Source organism: Trichomycterus rosablanca, chromosome 15, assembly GCF_030014385.1.
Source record: "Trichomycterus rosablanca isolate fTriRos1 chromosome 15, fTriRos1.hap1, whole genome shotgun sequence".
In the NCBI taxonomy this organism is placed as follows: Eukaryota; Metazoa; Chordata; class Actinopteri; order Siluriformes; family Trichomycteridae; genus Trichomycterus; species Trichomycterus rosablanca.
The window spans coordinates 3,474,717-3,496,289 of record NC_086002.1 but is presented as its reverse complement, the minus strand read 5'-3'; the positions used below and the strand labels follow the sequence as shown (position 1 = coordinate 3,496,289).

The window sequence follows — 21,573 nt, the reverse complement described above, 5'->3', positions numbered from 1 at the left end:
TACCTGCCAGTGGTGGAGTCTCACAGAAACCCGTATAGCGCGTGGAATGAAAACTAAACCATTAGTGCAGGTGTTTTGAGGAGATAGGCAGTGAAATGAAACTCTGATTGAACAGTAGCAGTAAAACCCAGTCAAAGCCCTCACTCAGGCACAGCCAGTTAATAGCACTGCTGGGATTTGAACCCGTAAGCTCGAGATTCCGGCAAAAGTAGCCTAGCACACAACGATTGATTCTTTTCATTGTAGCTGCAACAGCGACTCCTGCTGTCTTGTCGAGGTGTTGATACACACACAGCATGACTCACCATTCTCTGTAAGAATTCACTGCTGGCTGGTGTAAAGAATCCCCGCGACGGGTGCTAGTCCGCGTCCCTGTGTTTTGAACTGCTGTATTAGCGAGTGTACAGGTTTAAAAAAGTAAGTGCCCCCTCTGTACTGTGTGTGTGCTGTGCAGGTAAAAAGCAGGACACATGGTTTGTGGTGGACCCTCAGACCGGTGAAAAGCAGACAAGTTTAAGCACCTCGTCCTCGGACTCCATCTGTCCCTCGGCTCTCCTGCTCTATATTGGACGTACAGGTAAGTCCGAGCATCGTTCGTCTCGGTATAATGTTTGCTTTACAGCCAAAAGTAAAGTATGTGGACTTGCTTTCCAAAGCCATGAGCATTATTGCATTATTATAGCCCTGTTTTGTGCCTATAACAGCCTCCACTCATTGAGATGTTAGTCCTGATGTCTGGCTCTTGCAATGCAGGTTCCAATTCATCACAAAGGTGTTTACTTGGGTTGGGATTGGTGCACCAGTACACAGCCATGCCGGGATCTGGTTGTAATCATATCTGAAATCAGATCTGGTGGAAACTCGATTTAACGGATTTCAGATTTAACGGGAAAAAAAATCTGGAAAACCCGAATGTCCGGTCCGATTGTTTAAAATTATCGTGAGAAGCGAACCAAGACCAGTCAGTAATTATCCTCTAGCTGGCGCACGTCTGTCTGTTTACATTTGTTCTCGCCTTTTTCTCTGTGTTTTATGCTTCATTTTTATGTTTTTGTATATTTTCACACCACCTTGAAAAAGAAAGCTCGCTTCTAGTGCCCCCTCACCCTTTTAGTCCGTTAAATCGAGGTTCCACTGTATTTAATTGACAACTGATTGAACATGATTAAAAAGGGTGTCCACATACTTTTGGCCACATGGTAGACCCACTGTTTCTGTGTTCACCTGCCACAGAAAGTTGAACTGTGTCATGGTTTAACCGTTTTTCTGTCTCTGTGTAGAGTACATGATCACTATGTACAACACAAAGACGCAAGAACTGCGGTGGAACGCGACCTACAACGACTACTCTGCTCCTCTCTACGACGAGCAAAAATATGATTACAGTAAGTTCTACACTTTGCTGTGTGACGATGCTGGTTGGCTTGCCGTTGCGCTTCCCTGAATGGCACACTGCGCACCTTTGCCGTGTTGGGCTTGCAATTTTTGCGCTTGCCACGACGCTCAAAACGCAATATGCTTCTCATGTGAATGCGCCCTAACACTTACCATCTTGTTTACATTGCTCGCCCCTTGTTGACATCACTCGACACTGCTGTGCAGTGTGGCCTACGCAAGCCAAACAAGTTCTCGTACCCACGTCAAGTTAAAGGGAAACGTTGAGTTTAAGGGTACAAATTTCTCGATGAAGGGCGTCGAGTTTCAAATATTTTGAGTTTAGGGGACGTCGAGTTACAAGGTACCAGTGTAATTAATATAACAGATGTCATACGACAGTTAGCAATGGGTTTTAATGCCTTAATACCGAAGTTTTAATGCTTTGTTTGGTGTGTGTGCGTGTGTGTGTGTGTGTGCACGCTCGACAGAGATGTCCCACTTCGCCTCGGCGAGCGACGGCCTGGTGGTGACCGTGGACCGAGACTCGGGTGACATGCTGTGGATGCAGAAGTTCGACTCTCCCGTGGCGGGATTTTACCTTTACACTCAGGACAGCCTGCGGCGGTTACCTCACCTCACCGTGGCTACAGAGACGCTCCGATACCTCACGTTCATGGCTCAAAACACACACTCACACACCGTCAGGTGGACCTACCAGTTCACACAGGAGCAGCACAGCACCAAAACCAAACTTGTGTAAGACGCACACACACACATTTTCACTCTGTGTTGCAATAGAGACTGATATTTGTATTAAGCAGCACAATGGTTTGGGACGGAGGCGTGTTTACCCCTGTGTTCTGACATCTTTCTTATTAATGAGACTTTTTTTAATGGTTTGGGAACTGAGGACACTAATTGTTGCCGTTTTTTGCCCATTCTTGCTTGATATAGTTTCAATAGGAGACTGCAGGCAGGCCGGTCGAGCACACACACACACACACACTGAGTCTGTCTAAAACGTAGTGAGCTGGCCACTCAGGTGGTGCAGCGGTAAAAACACACACTGGAACCAGAGCTGGGATCTGGAATACATTGTATAGAATCTCAGCTCTGCCTACCGTCTGAGGCTGAGCGGCCACATGAACAACGATTGGCCTGTTGTTCAGGTGGGCAGGACTAAGCCGGATAGGGTCTCTCTCTCTCTCATGACTGGTGCAATTACGACCTCTGCTGGCTGATTGGTGGCCATTGGTGGATGAGGATGAAGTGTTCTTAGGGTGTGTCTCTACGTACACGTAGCTAAGCTGCACTGCACTCGTCAAAGTGTAGGTGATAAGATGCATACGGCTGCTGCGCACGTGTCGGAGGGGGCGTGGGTTAGCTTGGTTCTCCTCAATCAGAGCAGGGATCGACATTGGTGGAGAGGAAGCATGACGCAATCGGGCAATTGGACGCACTAAAAAGGGAGAAAAGGGGAGAAAATGCATAAAGAAAAAAATATATATAAAAAAACGTAGTGAGCTGCCTTGCTGCCTCAGTAATGATTATTTAGATTATTTAGACGCTCTACTTAGACAGAGATTACACTGATTACGTCACCTCAGTTTTAGCTTACTAAGCTAACACAGTTAGCCTCTGGCCATTCAAACCAACGAGCTGAGTCGACACAACCGCTAGCTAATGTCTCCCTTCATGTACCGAAAACGATTAAACTGTCCCTGATGAGCCCGAATTTACAAATAAACGACACAGGTGGCGCAGCGGTAAAAGACACGCGCTGCAACCAGAGCTGGATTTCGAAGGAGCGTCGTTTCGAGTCCAGCTCTGCCTTCACGGTCGAGGCTGGGCGTCTATGGACAACGATTGGCCGGTTGTCCGGGTGGGGGGCGGGACTTGAGACCGTAGGGGATGCTCTCTCAGGAACGGGGCGGTCGCGCCCTCTGCTGGCTGGTTGGTGGCGCCTGTATGGAGACGGGAGGGGGTGTGGCGGGGTGTGTGATCCTCCGTGCACAGTACTCTGCCACGCTACACTCGTCAAGTGTGGGTGATAAGACGGTCGATTGGCTGTGCACGTTTCGGAGGAGGCGTGGAACGGCCTCGTCAGCCCCAATCAGGAGCAGGAATCCGCACTAATGAGAGGATGATAGATGGGACGAAATTGGACGTGCTAAATTTATTAAAAAAAAAAAAAAAAGAACTCCGTTGGTTGCTCTTAATGCATTTCATTCGTCCGCCATGTTTGCGTCTGTGTAGAGAGAGCGCTGGGTTTTCAAACAGACCCACAGTCTGTGTCTGCAAAGCCAGGCCAACCTGTCTAACAGCTTTTTCGACTGAATGGGCACAGATTCCTATACACTCACACACACACACACACACACACACACACTCACACACTCCAAAATCTTGTAAAAACCCTTTCCAGAAGAGTGGAGGCTGTTATAGCTGTAAAAGCCAGTTTTATATTAATTCCAATGGATTTGGAATAGGACAGCACAGCTCATACCCAAGCTTATGGTCAGGTGTCTACATACTTTTGGCAACACAGTTTATTTCTACCCTACCATGTGACTGTAGAGTTTGTGTTTCATGTTGTTTCTTTTCAGTCCGTCTCTGTACGTTGGGAAGATGGATTCTCACCTGTACGCTTCCACCTCGCTTGTCCATGAAGGCGTCACTGTGGTGGTGAGTTTTCCTTTAGATTGTTTTGTAAAAATCTGGCAACCCCAAGATTTTGTCACATAAATGATCAGTATTCAGGGCATTTGGGTGGTGCAGTGGTTTATTACACTACGGGTTCGAATCTCAGCAGTGCTATTGGTCAGTCGGGCATACACACAGACATGATTGGCTATGTCTGAGGGAGGAGGGATGGCCAAAGCCCTGCAATGCATTGGTATTCCTGCCTTACTACCAGTGTCTCACAGTGGAACACAGTGGAACCGGACACGCCCTGACCCTGACCAATATAAAACATGAAGTAATAATGTGAAGATATGAAAATGAGTGGTCAAGTATAATTTAATAGGCACTTAAACAGGTCTGCCATGAATCAAAAGCTGCTGGAATACCGGTGACACTGTCCACAGTAAAGTAAGCTTTACATCAGTAGGCTGTACAGGAATTACGCTTATGTTCCTGATCTTTTTTTTTTACATTTACACATTTACATTTTCAGCATTTAGCAGACGCCTTTTATCCAAAGCGACCTACAGTACAGTTAGAGTACACAGTCCGAGTAATTGAGGGTTAAGGGCCTTTCTGAAGGGCCCGACATCAGTAACCTGACAGAGGTGGGGCTTGCCTTTTTTGTCAATGTGATCAAGATTTAAATGTTTATGTTTTCTCATGCCAGTATTTAAGCCCTTATCAGTTTAAAGCTCACTTGACTGTGGACGGTGTCTTGGATTACATCTGATGTTCCGGACAGATTTCCACTCAGCACAAAGTGACAGCTTGGGTTTTTCGCCTCACCACGACTGCCCAAACAAGCCCTGTTTATATGGGCACAGAGAAGTACGTAGGTATGAACATGTTCACTCATTACAGCTACTGACATCTGACCTGCTTGTTTTGCCCTCAGCCTCACGGCCTCACCCTGGCACGGATCGAAGGCCCGACCACGGTGGACGTGACGGTGGGGAACGGGCGGGGCGAGTGTGAGATCACCCCCAGCACTGACGTCAAGTACCCACCAGGAAGCACCAACCCGCTGCAGAACCAGTGGCTGCTGATAGGTTCGAATCTCGCACTCGCACTTACAACACCACTCCTATTAGCAACTAACAACACAACCAACTACCATCATTCCTAACTTCCAAAAGTTTGTGTGGGAGGATGTGGGAGGGCAAAATTATGCTCTGATGTGCTACATTTGTTAAATTAAATACAGTGGTATCCTGAAACTCAACATTAATTGGTTCTGAGAGTGGCGTTGAGTTTAAAAGGCGTCGAGTTTCAGGGTATTTTTTCCCATAAGGATGTTTGGGAAACCTGTTAATGTGTTCCATGGTCCCGTGGAAGTGCATATAATTTAATTCATTCATTTTCTTATCCGCTTATCCAATCAGGGTCGTGGGGGGGTGCTGGAGCCTATCCCAGCTTTTCAATGGGCGCAAGGCACACAGTAACAGCCTGGACGGGACACCAGTCCATCGCAGGGCAGACAGACACACATACACTCACACCCAGTGTCTCCAATTAGCCTGGCTGCATGTTTTTGGACTGTGGGAGGAAACCGGAACTCCCGGAGGAAACCCACGCAGACACGGGGAGAACATGCAAACTCAGCACAGAAAGGACTCAGGCCGCCCCGTCTGGGGATCGAACCCAGGACCTTCTTGCTGTGAGGCGACAGTGCTACCCACCGAGCCACCGTGCCACCCTGCCACCCGCATGTAATTTAGGCTAATGTAAAATAATGGGGTTGTTTTTGACACTTGACATGTGCTAAAATAACACAAATATAATATAAAAACACAGAAATACCATTGAAAAACAGTTTAAAATCAATAAAAAATACTATGAAACCTCAACGAAGGGTGTCAAGTTTCAAAGATTTCGAGTTCAGGGGACGCCGAGTTACAAGGTTCCACTGTACTTTATTAATAATTACTATTAATTAGCAAATATTGGTCAATAGAGTGACACAAGTATAGTGATAAAAACTCAGCCAGTAAGATTATAATACTGATATTACTGTAACATAGATAAATTTGATACCTGTACCATCATTTATGTATGTGTGAATGTGTGCAGGCCACCATGAAGTTCCTCCTCTGGCTCACACCACCATGCTAAGAGAATTTCCCGAGAACCTGCAGCGCTCAGGTGACGTTATTCCCCCTCAAGGATCGGCGTCCTCGTATCGGCCTGGACTTAAACCAGTGAGTCACACCGACACCGGTGTAGGAACCAGTATACAGTGCCGTGAAAAAGTGCTATTTCTGCATCACATTAAACTGTTCCAGATCCTCGTACAAAATGTAACATAACCCAAGAGGAATAAGGTTATGAAGCACCAGAGTGATGACCTGATATTTTTCTTGAATATATTCTGCTGTAGAGCTTATGGTTTCATCAACTGTGGCAAGTCGCCCAGGTCTGAAGCAGCAAAGCATCCCTACACCAGTACACCACCAGCTTCATGATTAACTGTTTGCATAACATTCTTCTTACGCTAGATGTAACTATGCTTATGACTCTCTCTTCAGAGAGTTCCATATTTAAGGGTTGTTAAGGTGTTTAAACACAAATGCCAAAGCTGAACCTAGCCATTGGGGAACATATACCAGTGCATCCTTAGTGCTGGTCCCAGGCCCAGATACTGTACATTGGAGGGTAAAAACTGCGATCGAATGATCTGTTGTGGCGACTCCTAACAGGAGCAGCCAATTGAATTGCTATAATGGCTCTCACTGTGGTTTGCTGGAGTCCCAGAGCCACATATACAGTACTGTATATGTCATTTTCTTTCTTATTTCTTTCTAATTTGTTATTGTGGCTTAGAGCTGCTTTTTAAGAACGTTTAGCTACTTGACATTGCTGAACAGGTTCTGTGTGGTTAACGGCTGCGGTACACTAGCCTGGGTGCGTGTGTGGAGGCAAACTGAACCCAAGGACTGTTTGTTTGTTTATTAGGATTTTGACGTCATGTTTTACACTTTGGTTACATTCATGACAGGAACGGTGGTTACTCATAACACAAGATTCATCAGATCACAAGGTTATATCAAACACAGTCGTGGACAATTTAGTGTCTCTAATTCACCTCACTTGCACGTCTTTGGACTGTGGGAGGAAACCGGAGCACCCGGAGGAAACCCACGCAGACACGGGGAGAACATGCAAACTCCACACAGTAAGGAGTGGACCTCCCCACATGGGGATCGAACCCAGGACCTTCTTGCTGTGAGGCGACAGTGCTACCCACGAACCCAAGGACTGAGGGGGTGATTATGTTTCCACGTAGTGGCAGTTGCTATAGGATGAACATTAACTTTAGCTGTTTTTTCTGGTTGTGTTGTTTTCTGCAGTCGCCACCAGTAAAACGTCCAGGCTCTTACCCCACTGTACCCAACTCTTTGACCTCTGACCCTGTGACTCTGGTGGTGGTAACGCTGCTGCTGGCTTCATGGTTGGCTTACTTATTCAACTACAAGCTGGTAAGTGTGTTTATGAATCTGTATTTTGTTTATCACTTCATGGTCGGCGGTCTCGTAGCTCATTTTATGTAAAGCTCGCTCGACTGTGCACAGTGTAACACATATTTAACCGCTGCGTGTCCGATGCAGGTCTGTTTTTTTGGGATTTTTGAAAGGATCCATCCATGTCATCGTCTTTACTCTATTTTTCTCCAGCAGGCCAAAAAAGCCGAGAGATCAGGTGCCCGAGAGCCGGTGGATTCCAGGCCGCTGATGGATAACACCAGTCAGACCAGTCAGGTTATTCCAACAGGAAATGAGAAATCCTCCTCATCGAATCACATTACTGGCGACGGGTCCGAGCAGAGCGTCCAGTCGTCTAGTCCAACTCGGCCGTATAGGAGCAGTCACGACTCCACAGGAACAGCCAATCATCAGAGACCGTCGGAGGGTAAGAAACTTCCCATATACATGCTGTCTTTACATTTTTTTTTGTGGTAAACCAGTCTAATAGACCAGTTTAGACCAAATTATATGATTTGTACTGAATTTTCACCATTTGTGTTTTGAAAGTTTGGTGTCACAGATTTCATGTGTGTGTTTCAGATGGTCAGCCTGAAGTGGTAGAAGTGGGTAAGATTTCCTTCAACCCGTCAGAAGTATTGGGACACGGGACAGAAGGAACATTTGTGTTCAGGTCAGCGATGTCATTTCTTCTCGTAACGATATTCATTGTATTTAGGACACAGCCTCTGTATACAAGTTGCACCAGTTAGAACGCAGGCTGGGAGATATTGAATGTAATGTTGAAGCGATTGGCACCAGGTACTTTAAATACACTGTAAAAAAAAAGTATTTGGACACCTGACCATGATCATGTTGGACGTTTAGCGGACGCTTTCATCCAAAGCGACTTACAGTACCGTGACAGTATATATTGTCTAAGCAATTGAGGGTTAAGCGTCTTGCTTAGGGGCCCAACAGTGGCAACATGGCTGTAGTGAGGCTTAAACCGGCAACCTTCTGATTGCTAGTCCAGTACCTTAACCACTGAACTACCACTGCCCTACAAGTATGTGGACACCATGAGTATCAGATGTCATTACAGTGTAATTTAGCAGACACTTTTTATCCAGAGCAAATTACAGTCTTGACCAAATACAACTGAGGGTTAAGGGTCTTGCTCAGGGGCCCAACAGTGGCAACCTAGGAGTGGTGGGGCTTGAACCAGGGACCTTATGATTACTAGTCCAGTATGTTAATCTCTGAGCTACCACTAAAGCAGAGTAACTGCCGCTCTTCTGAGAAGTAGATGTCTGTGGGAATTTGTATTCATTCAGCCAAATGAGGATTGTATGGCTGGGCACTGATGTTGGTCAAGAAAGCCTCAGTTGATGTTCCGGTTCGTTCCAAAGCTGGTCAGTGGGGCTGAGGTCAGAGCTCTGTGCAGGACACTGGAGTTTCTTTAAAGAGAGTTTTTCTTCATGTCTTTATAGAGCTTGCTCATGCTGGAACAGGAAAGGACCTTCCCTAAACTGTTACTGCCAAGCTGGAAGAATAAAATTTCCTTCTGATTAGACCTGATTTGATTTATAGACACGCTTTTTTTTTTAGCATTTAGCTGACGCTTTTATCTAAAGCGGCCTACAAACCTGTGACAGTATAATGTCTAAGCAATTGAGGGTTAAGGGCCTTGCTTAAGAGCCCAACAATGAAAATCTGGCAGTGGTGGGGGCTTGAACCAGCGACCTTTCGATTACTAGTCCAGTACCTTAACCGCTAGGCTACAACTGCAGTTTTCACAAGAGTTGAGGCTGTTATAGCTGCATGTCTGAGCTCATGCGTAACATTCAGTGGTTGTACGTACAGGGGTCACTTTGACGGACGGCACGTGGCGGTGAAGCGCATCCTCCCCGAGTGTGTGGAGTTCGCCGAGCGTGAGGTGCAGCTGCTGCGCGAGTCCGACGAGCATCCCAACGTCATCCGCTACTTCTGCACCGAGCGCGACCGCCAGTTCATCTACATCGCCATCGAGCTGTGCGCCGCCACCCTGCAACAGGTACGTACGGGTGCATTCCGGTCTGCCCATGTAGAAAGCATATAGACACATGATTTATGTTTGGGTCTTTCAACCAGTGTCCCAACTTTTTTGGAAAACTGTTGCAGGCATTGCATGTGTTTCTGTTTACAAAACGTAATGAAGCTGATCAGTAAATACATGGGGGATCTTTTCTTTCGGCTTTCATCAAAGAAATAAATGTTTAAAATAATGAACTCACCACAGATTCTTCTTTTTACTGCGTTTTACAAAATGTCCCAACTTTTTTTTGGAAATGGGGTTTGTAGAAAACGAGCCATTTGTCTTTTTACAAATCAGAATTGAGAATTCGGCTAAAAAATGAACATTGGGCGGCACGGTGGCTCCGTGGATAGCGCTCTCGCCTCACAGCAAGAAGGTCCTGGGTTCCATTCCTGGGTGAACGGTTCGGGTCCTTTCTGTGTGGAGTTTGCATGTTCTCCCCGTGTCTGTGTGAGGTGAATTGGAGATACAAAATTGTCCATGACTGTGTTTGATATTAAACTTGAACTGATGAACCTTGTGTAAGCAGTAACTACCGTTCCTATCATGAATGTAACCAAAGTGTAAAACATGACGTTAAAATCCTAATAATAAATAAAAATGAACATGAAACCCTAATGTGCACTGAACATCTTTGTTTATAGTACGTTGAAGACCCAAGCTGTCAATATTCCATGCTGGACCCAGTGACCCTGCTGGAACAGACTATGTGTGGCCTCAATCACCTGCACTCGCTCAACATCGGTGAGTCCCCATCACCACACACTTCATAGTCACGGTACGCAACATGTGATGCCATACTGTTCTTTCTATGTGCCTGAATGGTTCCAAAATATACATACAGCCTCTCAGGTGGCGCAGCGGTAAAATACGCTAGCACACCAGAGCTGGGATTTCTAATACATCATATCGAATCTCAGCTCTGCCATCCGGCTGGGCTGGGCGGCCACATGAGCAATGATTGGCTGTCGTTCAGGGATGAGAAAGTCAGACCAGGGTTCCTTATAACTGGTGCAATTACGGAGGCGGTGGCTAAGTGGGTAGCACTGTCGCCTCACAGCAAGAGGGTCCTGGGTTTGATCCCCAGGCGGTCCGAGTCCTTTCTGTGTGGAGTTTGCATGTTCTCCCCGTGTCTGTGTGGGTTTCCTCCGGGTGCTCCGGTTTCCTCCCACAGTCCAAAGACGTGCAAGTCAGGTGAACTGGAGATACAAAATTGTCCAGGACCGTGTTTGACATTAAACTTTGTGAACTGATGAATCTTGTGTAATGAGTAACCACCGTTCCTGTCATGAATGTAACCAAAGTGTAAAACATGATATTAAAATCCTAATAAACAAACAAACATTGAAAACAATGAAAATTTGAAATTTATATTCCAAACACAAAGCTGCGTGTAATTTTTATACAACAAAAGTGGTGTATTACAGCTTTAATCTAACTTACAAACTCCAGCAGACGGAGATACAGTAAGGACACAGTAATGGTTACTAATGTTGTTAACTTGTTGACCACTGGGTGGCGCTGTAGATTACAGGAAGCCAAATTAGATTTGCTCAAAGTGTGACGGATTGCCTGAAGATTCGCCATGCGGCCAAATGAATGTGGACACCCTTTCCTAATCACTGAGGCACAACGTTTTAGCCATACTCATTGCCAACAGGTGTATAATATCACAAATATATAATAATTTCTATCCTTCTAACTTCGTCTCAGCAGTTTAGGGAAGGTCTGAAATCACTCGGTGCTTTTTAGAAATAAAACTTCCAACGGTAATTCATATCATTTCTTCCTTTATTTCAGTTCACAGAGATTTAAAGCCACGGAATATCCTCCTCTCCACGCCGGGAGCGCTGGGCCGAGTGCGAGCCGTGATCTCTGATTTCGGGCTGTGCAAGAAGCTTCCAGACGGCCGACGTAGCTTCAGTCTGCGCTCTGGGATCCCTGGAACCGAAGGCTGGATCGCTCCGGAATTACTCGTCGATGCTGAGAAAGGGAACCCTGTACGATACCAGTACATACCAATAACACACAGTAATGAGAAAACAAGGGATAGATAGATTAGACAGACAGACAGACAGACAGACAGACAGAGACAGACAGATAGATAAACAGACAGACAGACAGACAGACTAGATAGATAGATAGATAGATAGATAGATAGATAGACAGACAGACAGACAGACAGACAGACAGGTTAATGGATAGATAGATAGATCGATAGATAGACAGACAGACAGACAGACAGACAGACAGACAGATTAGATAGACAGACAGACAGACAGATTAGATAGATAGATAGATAGATAGATAGATAGATAGATAGATAGATAGATAGATAGATAGATAGATAGACTACAGACAGACAGACAGACAGATAGATAGATAGATAGATAGATAGCCATTTTTATTTGGTGTTATTTAATATACTTGACACTCACCAACCACATTGGGAACAAGTGTCTTGAATGTTCAAGAGGGGCTTTATATCAGCTATATACAGATACATATTGAAACAAAACAACGTTCCTCCAGGAGCAGGACCAGAGTGCAACACAATACAGAAGTGCAAAACACAGTACAATAAATACAGAAGGCAAGGCAAGGCAAGGCAAGTTTATTTGTATAGCACCTTTCATACACAGTGGCAATTCAAAGTGCTTTACATAAGGAAAAATTAAAAATTAAAAGCATTAAAACATTCCTGAGATCTAGAACCTCAGAAAGACTTCTTGCAAACATTTAGTTACAATTAAAAACATGAAATTCAAACAAGAGAGATAAAAATTAAGAACTTGAAAAATTAAAAGAAAATATTGTAAAATATACCCTACAATTTGGTAAATACGAAATTAAAACAAGAGAAATAAGCAAATAAAACATAAAAACTAAAAGAAAATATAGTAAAATATACCTTACAGAAGACATTTCTAATCTAAAGAAATTAAGGGGACGGAACTAAAGACTACAGTAGTGCTACTCTTGGTACAGGGTACTGAGTAAATGATGAGTAAAGGAGTAAATTAGGTAAAAAACGTGTCATCATTGACCATTTTATGAGCTACACCAACCCAAAGGTGCATTTTGCAGGTCCACATTTACTGACTTTATGTACCAATCTGCTGCTCTGCACGTTTTGTCACGACCCTGAACCCCATTTATCAATCGGAAACAAACCCCATAGGACCCCCACTGACCAGATGATGCTTGGGTGGTGGACCATTCTCAGCAGCAGAGCACTGATGGCTGTGGTTAATTACGCTCGCCTACTGCAGCTGAGATCCAGGGTTTGAATCCCCAGTGGTGTTATTAGCTGGTTGGGCGTCTACATACAGATATCACATGATAAACTGCACCACAATCCTCTCTGGTCCTGAGCCCCATACAAACCTCTGTCCTAGGGGATGGATGGGATGCACTAAAACATGTACAAAAGCTTTCAAACAAGTATAATAGTAATTAATAAAATTATATTATGTGACAAATATGACAATATGTGAATTTTAGAAGGAAATATTTGCAATAATATTTGGTTGAATATTTGTTTTCCTTCACTGCATTTAAGACACTCATTATAGCAGCTTATATATCGGTCTCAGTCACTGTGTTTAAAGTTTTTCTGTCTGTATTTTTCATCCTACAGACGAGCGCAGTGGACGTCTTTTCAGCCGGGTGCTTGTTCTATTACATGGTGACCAAAGGGCAGCACCCGTTTGGGGACACGCTGCGGCGTCAGGCAAACATCCTCTCTGGGGCCTACAGTCTAGAGCACTTCATGGAGGATATACACGGTGTGTGTGTGTGTGTGTGTGTGCTTACGTGTGTGTGTGTGTTCTTGTTTACATTACATTATACATGTACAGTGTATCACAGAAGTGAGTACACCCCTCACATTTCTGCAGATATTTAAGTATATCTTTTCATGGGACAACACTGACAAAATGACACTTTGACACAATGAAAAGTAGTCTGTGTGCAGCTTATATAACAGTGTAAATTTATTCTTCCCTCAAAATAACTCAATATACAGCCATTAATGTCTAAACCACCGGCAACAAAAGTGAGTACACCCCTAAGAGACTACACCCCTAAATGTCCAAATTGAGCACTGCTTGTCATTTTCCCTCCAAAATGTCATGTGATTTGTTAGTGTTACTAGGTCTCAGGTGTGCATAGGGAGCAGGTGTGTTCAATTTAGTAGTACAGCTCTCACACTCTCTCATACTGGTCACTGAAAGTTCCAACATGGCACCTCATGGCAAAGAACTCTCTGAGGATCTTAAAAGACGAATTGTTGCGCTACATGAAGATGGCCAAGGCTTCAAGAAGATTGCCAACACCCTGAAACTGAGCTGCAGCACAGTGGCCAAGATCATCCAGCGTTTTAAAAGAGCAGGGTCCACTCAGAACAGACCTCGCGTTGGTCGTCCAAAGAAGCTGAGTGCACGTGCTCAGCGTCACATCCAACTGCTGTCTTTGAAAGATAGGCGCAGGAGTGCTGTCAGCATTGCTGCAGAGATTGAAAAGGTGGGGGGTCAGCCTGTCAGTGCTCAGACCATACGCCGCACACTACATCAAATTGGTCTGCATGGCTGTCACCCCAGAAGGAAGCCTCTTCTGAAGTCTCTACACAAGAAAGCCCTCAAACAGTTTGCTGAAGACATGTCAACAAAGGACATGGATTACTGGAACCATGTCCTATGGTCTGATGAGACCAAGATTAATTTGTTTGGTTCAGATGGTCTCAAGCATGTGTGGCGGCAATCAGGTGAGGAGTACAAAGATAAGTGTGTCATGCCTACAGTCAAGCATGGTGGTGGGAATGCCATGGTCTGGGGCTGCATGAGTGCAGCAGGTGTTGGGGAGTTACATTTCATTGAGGGACACATGAACTCCAATATGTACTGTGAAATACTGAAGCAGAGCATGATCCCCTCCCTCCGGAATCTGGGTCGCAGGGCAGTGTTCCAGCATGATAATGACCCCAAACACACCTCTAAGACGACCACTGCTTTATTGAAGAGGCTGAGGGTAAAGGTGATGGACTGGCCAAGCATGTCTCCAGACCTAAACCCAATAGAACATCTTTGGGGCATCCTCAAGCGGAAGGTGGAGGAGCGCAAAGTCTCGAATATCCGCCAGCTCCGTGATGTCATCATGGAGGAGTGGAAAAGCATTCCAGTGGCAACCTGTGAAGCTCTGGTAAACTCCATGCCCAGGAGAGTTAAGGCAGTTCTGGGAAATAATGGTGGCCACACAAAATATTGACACTTCAGCAACTTTCACTAAGGGGTGTACTCACTTTTGTTGCCGGTGGTTTAGACATTAATGGCTGTATATTGAGTTATTTTGAGGGAAGAATAAATTTACACTGTTATATAAGCTGCACACAGACTACTTTTCATTGTGTCAAAGTGTCATTTTGTCAGTGTTGTCCCATGAAAAGATATACTTAAATATCTGCAGAAATGTGAGGGGTGTACTCACTTCTGTGATACACTGTATATATAAACAAATTTGGAATTGTAGTTGGGATGGGGGCAATATAAGAGTCTATAGAATATTAAAGTTCTACATTTGACAGTAAGCAGATGAATTGGTAGCAATTAAGGGAATCAAATCAAATTAAATCGAATCACGTCACATTAACACAGGTGTGAAAGGTGAGTGAAAATCTTAGGTGCATAGTCCCTCACAGTTGCAATACACATTAATTACAAAAAATGTACACATTAAATTACATAGAACTTACATAAAACTAGCACCATTTGTTCAATATGTACAGGTAATGATTAAAGACTCTTTATGTACAGATGTACAAAAATTATGAAATGTGAATGAATATAAATATATAAAATTTGGAATAATAAGTCTGAGATGTACAGATATTGTACAAGATATGAATTTACATGGAATGTGTGCAGGTGTGGTGATCATGAGTATAAAAAGGCGGATCCAGACTCTAGATTGCTAGATTTAAAATATTTCACGTCCTTCACAATCTACTGTACATGATATTGTGAAAAGATTCAGGGAATCCATAGAAATCTCAGTCCGCCAACTGTTGAGTGCTTGACCTTCGAGCCCTTAGACAGCATTGCATGAGAAACCATCATTTTCCTGTGATATAGGGGTTCCTTCAGAAAACCGTTGTCAGTTAATGCAGGCGCCGCTGCATCAAGAAATGCACGCTTATCTCAGAAGGTCTGAAAGTGCACATGCAGATCGTTATTAGCAATCTGTGATGGTGTTAGGTATGATACATGCATACACCTTTTCATGGAGGCGGTATTCTCTGATGGCTGTTGCGCCCTGCCACAAAGCACAAATGCTTCAGAAATGGTTTGAGGAGCACAATAACGAGTTTGAGGTGTTGACTTGGCCTCCAGATTCCTCAGATCTCGATCCAATCCAGCATCTGTGGGACGTGCTGGACAAACAAGTCTGATCCATGGAGGCCCCACCTCACAACTTACAGGAGTTAAAGGATCTGCTGCTGACATCTCGGTGCCAGATACCACAGCACACCTTCAGGGGTCTAGTGGAGTCCATGCCTCGACGGGTCAGGGCTGTTTTGGCAGCCAAAGGGGGACCAACATAATATTAGGAAGGTGGTCATAATGTTATGCCTGATCGGTGTATATTGTAATTTTAGAGGGAAATAAACTGCCATTAAGGAGATAAAACACGGGTAAAAATACCTCTGTTTTAATTTTGCTGCTAATTTGTTTATATTCTTCTATCAGATGTTTAATATTTATCTTTTATTTATCTTATATTTTTTGCCTGTTTTGGGGGGGTGTAGAAGACGTCATCGGCAGGGATCTAATCGAACGAATGATCAGCGCGGAGCCTGAATCTCGTCCCTCCACGGCCTCGGTTTTAAAGCATCCGTTTTTCTGGAGGCAAGAGAAGCAACTCCAGTTCTTTCAGGTTTGTAAAAATGCGCTGGACAAAAAGTCTTGAGCCCAGTGGTTTTCGAGGCGGAAACGTTTTAACAGGATCTGCTTCTGTTGCAGGATGTCAGCGATCGTATAGAAAAGGAGCCCGCAGACAGTCCCATCGTGGTCCGATTAGAGACGTCAGGCAGATCGGTGGTCCGAACTAACTGGAGAATGCACATCTCAGCACCCCTACAGGCTGGTAGGTGGAACTGCAGCGGTGGAGGAATACAGAGGGAGTAGTGTGATCCTCCTGGATGGAGGTTGCCAGAAAGCACAGACACACTCATTAACCTCTGGTGGCATAGCAGAGACTCGCACAGACACAGTTGACCCTGTCTGAGGGAGGGCAGGTCTGAGGGGGTATAATTTAATGGATATAGTAGCGTCGTTCTCTATACATTTTGCATAAATCCGCCGCTGACTGGGGTAAAGATACAGCCAGCGACTTCACACGTGTCACATGTGTATTGTGCTGCCCAACAGAGGGTTCCAGAGTGCACAGGGGAATGGAGTATATCCAAATTGGGACACAAAAGGGGGAGAAGAACAGCACATTTTCTTTCATGTTTACGTTTGTGGAGCTCGGGTGGCGCAGTGGAGAATGCCGCCAGCCCACTACTGCTAAAGTCCAGGGTTCAAATCCCAAATCCCCAGTGGTGCCGGTCGGGCATCTGCGTACACTCATGATTGGCTATGTCTGGGAAGGGAATGGGGGTTGTTAGCCAGGCTCCTAGCCAGGACTGGAGTCTGGGGTGTGTTACTGCATTGTGCCCAGTGATTCCAGGGAAATAAGACCCACTGTGACCCTGACCAGGATTTAATGTTGGCAAAACATTGACTGTTTCTTTCTGTGTCCCAGATCTGAGAAAGTTCCGCACGTATAAAGGGAACTCCGTCAGGGACCTGCTGCGCGCCATGAGAAATAAAGTGAGTATTCATTTAATAAACGTTTAAAAATCGTTTACACTGTGTGAGCAAAAGTATGTGGACGCCTGACTGTGAGCTTATTAGAAATCCCATCCCAAAACCACGGGCTTTAATATGACGTTCGCTTCAACTGTTCTTACAATGGCTGTTCCGATTCATCCCAAAGGAACCTCACTCAAACCATCAAGTCGTGTTTTTATGGTCCTGAATCTGAGCACGGGGCGCGGTCATGCACGGTCATGCTGGAACCGGTGCTATATCATTGACTTTTGAAGAATTAAAAGGGGCGTCCACATACTTTTGACCATGTACTGTATCTATAGCTTGTCATACAGTAGGGGTCTGTCTGTAAACTTACTGAGCTGCCCACCTGATCAGCTGCCTCAGTCGAGAGGATTCTAATAAGACATCGAACTCATAAGGCAGATTATTTAGACCAGGGGTTTTCAACCTTTTTGGACATGCGCCCCCCTTCGTGTGCCAACCGCGAATTCGCGCCCACCGCCAAACTCGAACTTGCGCCTCAACAAACCCCCCCCCCCCACCACCACCACCACCACCACCTTCGTCAACCATCGCACAGAAACCATTGCGAAAGCTCTTGACAAGCTAAAATAACATAATTAACGTTGTGCACATCACACATACGATGCAGTTTTGCTGATTGATAATATCACTTCATAAAGATAATAAGAGTCACACAGAATGTTCCAGTAACTGGTGTTTATTTAAAACCGCAACGTTCAATAATAACAGTAAAAACGGAGAGATAACTGAGAAAAGAAACTTACGCTTTGCTTAAAATGAATCGACTCCTGAATCACTTATATCGATACTGTGAACAGAGCGTCTCTCTTAAACACACACACACACACGTCCTATAACAGCTGTCGTTGCTTTTGTCACCGGTTTATCTTCACTGTTAGCCCTATTTTTAGGGGTTTTTTCAGATTGAACTGGATAACATTAAACGTGCGTGTGTGCGTGGTCAGTGAGACTAATCAAATATGTCTCCTGTGGGTGAAAAATGAATTGCTTTAGTTTTAGAAGTAAAAAAATCTCGTAATGTCACGCTCCCTGGTCAGGCACTCGTGCCTCCCCCCCCCCAGACAGGTATGGCACGCCAGCTAACGTCTCCCTCCGTGTACCGAAAATGCTTAAACTGTCCCTGACGAGCCCGAATTTACAAATAAACGACACTCGTGCACCTTCGTGCAAATTAAAAAGAACTCTGTTGGTTGCTCCGCATTCGCCCGACGTATTTGTAAAGTCGTGCCGCACTGAATGCTGGGATTGCCCTCAGCGCTGAGGAAACGTCGGACGCTCCCTCGTTATTCAGTCAGATCATCACTCAGAATTAAGGCGCCTCAGTAGGGAGCTAGGAATTTAGACACGCCCTCTTCTCAGGAGTGTAGGATGACGAAGGCAAGGGGGCTGAAATTATTCAATGGATTTTATCTCGCTTGTGTTTCTCAGAAGCATCATTATCACGAACTTCCCCCCGAGGTCCAGGCGGCGCTCGGCGAGGTCCCGGAAGGCTTCGTGGCGTACTTCACCTCCCGTTTCCCACGGTTACTGCTGCATACACACTCTGCGCTGAGCATCTGTGCTCCGGAGAGACCGTTTCACCCCTATTATCACCATTAACACAGACTTATTAATGGAGTGGATCGCTTTTAGGCCGTCGAAGACGAAGACGAGGAGAAATCGCGCTCACGGAACTGAAAGATTCGTCTCTCCTTCTGATTCGTGGTAGATGTTTAGCTAGGACGTTCGCATGGCTGAGCCTCCTGTGATGAACTGCCATCCTGTCCACAACACTTCTTTTGGAGGAGAACTTGCAAACCTGCTGATGACCCCCCGGTCTGCTCCGTGCCTTTAATCCACAACATCCTGAAGTGACCATCTCAGGTCTGATTAGCTGAAGGACGTGAGCCAATTGATTTAGCGGTGGATTAGGACCTCTGAAGGACTCACTGAAGGACTGGGCGTGGTTGCAGCTGGTGTTATTGTTCAGGTCAAACATTTGGAGGACAGCAGGCGCTGTTTGTTAGCTGTTGTCATGGATGCACCGTGGAAGCGTCGCCTCTCCTTGGCACCCGATGAGGTTTTAACCCTGAATGTCATGATGATTTCACAACTGAGGTTTAAAAATCACACACACTTCTAGGGGACGTGACATTCTTGGGACTTTAATCTTTAATCTTTAATTTTAAATATCATTAGGATCAAAAATACACAAACGGCAACTTTAATTAGTTTGCTGGTGCGATAAAGTCAGTCCTTGCCTCCTAATTCCTTGTTAGTGATTGTAATTACATCTCTGTGCCCTTATAAATAGAACTAGAATGACTGCAATGCATTAGCCAGTGGAACAGTGGTCTCTTTTTTTTTAAGTCGGTAATAACCCACCAATTAAAGATGCAGCCGGTCAGTCCTTTTTTAACAGCCTAAGATCTGGAAATATTACAAACCTGCAGCCTTTGGTCCGAGTCCTTGGTACAACGAAACTTTCGCTCCACTACGAATACGAAATCGTTAAAGTCAGTATTAACTTAAGTCCGGATGAATCCAAAGCTAATGGCTGATGACTGACCTAATGTGCTCCTGCCAACGTGTCTTTTTGCAGCCCACAAAGAGTTTATTTACCCTCATACAGTTTGCGCCTTGTTTTAATCTATGTTCAGAAGTAAGAAATACTGAATGTCGTATTGAGCTGGTCAGTAGCGCTGGTGTTGCCAAGACCCAAACCATCTGAGTCTGAGACAATACCAAGGACCTTACCGTCTGGGACAAGACCGAGACTCATTTCATCTAAATGATCAACGAGTCGACTCTTTTTAAGACCGAATACCAGCTATTTGATTCAGTATTGAAAATCTAGAAATTGTGCAGGTAAATGTAATAAAATTTTGAATTTAAAAAGCTGCTCCTTATCTGAAAAACACAGCTAAACTAAGACCTCATTACCGAGAATCACCCCACCAGATGGGGTGGTCCTGGTCCTTTCTGTGTGGAGTTTGCATGTTCTTCTTGTGTCTGTGTGGGTTTCCTCCGGGTGCTCCGGTTTCCTCCCACAGTCCAAAAACATGCAAGTGAGGTGAATTAGAGATACTAAATTGTCCGTGACTGTGTCCTTGTGAACTGATAAATCTTGTGTAATGAGTAACTACCATTCCTGTCATGAATGTAAAACATGACGTTAAAATCCCAATAAACAAACAAACATTACCGAGAATCACAGCAAAATTACATCCTCATTACCGAGAATCACATCAAATGTATTTGACCTCACTACAGAGAAATACAGCTAAGAATTTTAGCCAAAGAATTTTAGCAAACAGCACCTGTCATCAGAGTCCCTGACCGTCATCTAGGTGCTTTTCCAACATTATCTTTTATTGTATTAGCAAAAAACCCCCCTCTCTGTAGTTCCAGCCAATGAGAAATCTGCTCTAATGTAAATATTACCTTATTTACATTAGAGCAGATTTCTCATTGGCTGGGACTACAGAGCGGGTGTTTTTTGCTAATACAATGACTAGATTACACTAGATACAGTGACTAGATTCTATAACGTTGGTTTTTTATATCACATAATTTGTCACGGTTTGTTTTAAATCTGGTTGGTTGGAGATTTTTTTAAATACAAGTGGAGAAAACAAAAGGGAAACATGTTTTACAGGCATTAAAGCCACTGAAAAGACATTTGTTTTTAATTTGTTCTTTTGGCTGTTTAAATCCGCTGGTACGAGCTAGGTTGCTCGTATTATTCATGTCATCGACAGCAGCTCTACAGTTCTTCTGTTTACAGTTTTGATGCAGCATGACCTGGTGTTACAAGGCTTGTGTTTCAGACTACTCAGTATTTTGATAATGACTGTATTTTTCCAAACATTCAGCTATTCTGCAGACCTTTTGTAGCTTTCAAAGGTGTATAAATCTGGTGATTGGTGAAATCATGAAAGTCACATGACGGTGTTCATCAGCCCACCACATGGTGCCCCGTTTATTTTGTCCTTGGACCTAATGGTTTCCACCAAGTGATAATATCATTATGGATCCCTGACTGGGCTTAAGGGTTGGTAGAAGACATTATGGGTTA

General features: G+C 44.6%; 1 protein-coding gene across 1 annotated transcript in view; it reads left to right on the top strand.

Moving 5' to 3' along the window:
• ern2 (endoplasmic reticulum to nucleus signaling 2) overlaps window positions 1-20,885 on the top strand; it is a 30,688-nt gene extending 9,803 nt beyond the window's left edge. The window contains exons 6-22 of the mRNA XM_063010468.1: window positions 455-577; window positions 1,281-1,385; window positions 1,866-2,133; window positions 3,984-4,062; window positions 4,961-5,114; window positions 6,136-6,263; window positions 7,413-7,541; window positions 7,737-7,971; window positions 8,127-8,217; window positions 9,390-9,579; window positions 10,245-10,344; window positions 11,401-11,600; window positions 13,241-13,388; window positions 16,403-16,530; window positions 16,617-16,740; window positions 17,401-17,468; window positions 18,945-20,885. Of these exons, the coding sequence (XP_062866538.1) occupies window positions 455-577; window positions 1,281-1,385; window positions 1,866-2,133; window positions 3,984-4,062; window positions 4,961-5,114; window positions 6,136-6,263; window positions 7,413-7,541; window positions 7,737-7,971; window positions 8,127-8,217; window positions 9,390-9,579; window positions 10,245-10,344; window positions 11,401-11,600; window positions 13,241-13,388; window positions 16,403-16,530; window positions 16,617-16,740; window positions 17,401-17,468; window positions 18,945-19,115 (2,441 nt within the window). The 3' untranslated portion in view covers window positions 19,116-20,885. The remainder of the gene's footprint in view (window positions 1-454; window positions 578-1,280; window positions 1,386-1,865; window positions 2,134-3,983; window positions 4,063-4,960; window positions 5,115-6,135; window positions 6,264-7,412; window positions 7,542-7,736; window positions 7,972-8,126; window positions 8,218-9,389; window positions 9,580-10,244; window positions 10,345-11,400; window positions 11,601-13,240; window positions 13,389-16,402; window positions 16,531-16,616; window positions 16,741-17,400; window positions 17,469-18,944) is intronic.
• Window positions 20,886-21,573: the final 688 nt, after the last annotated feature.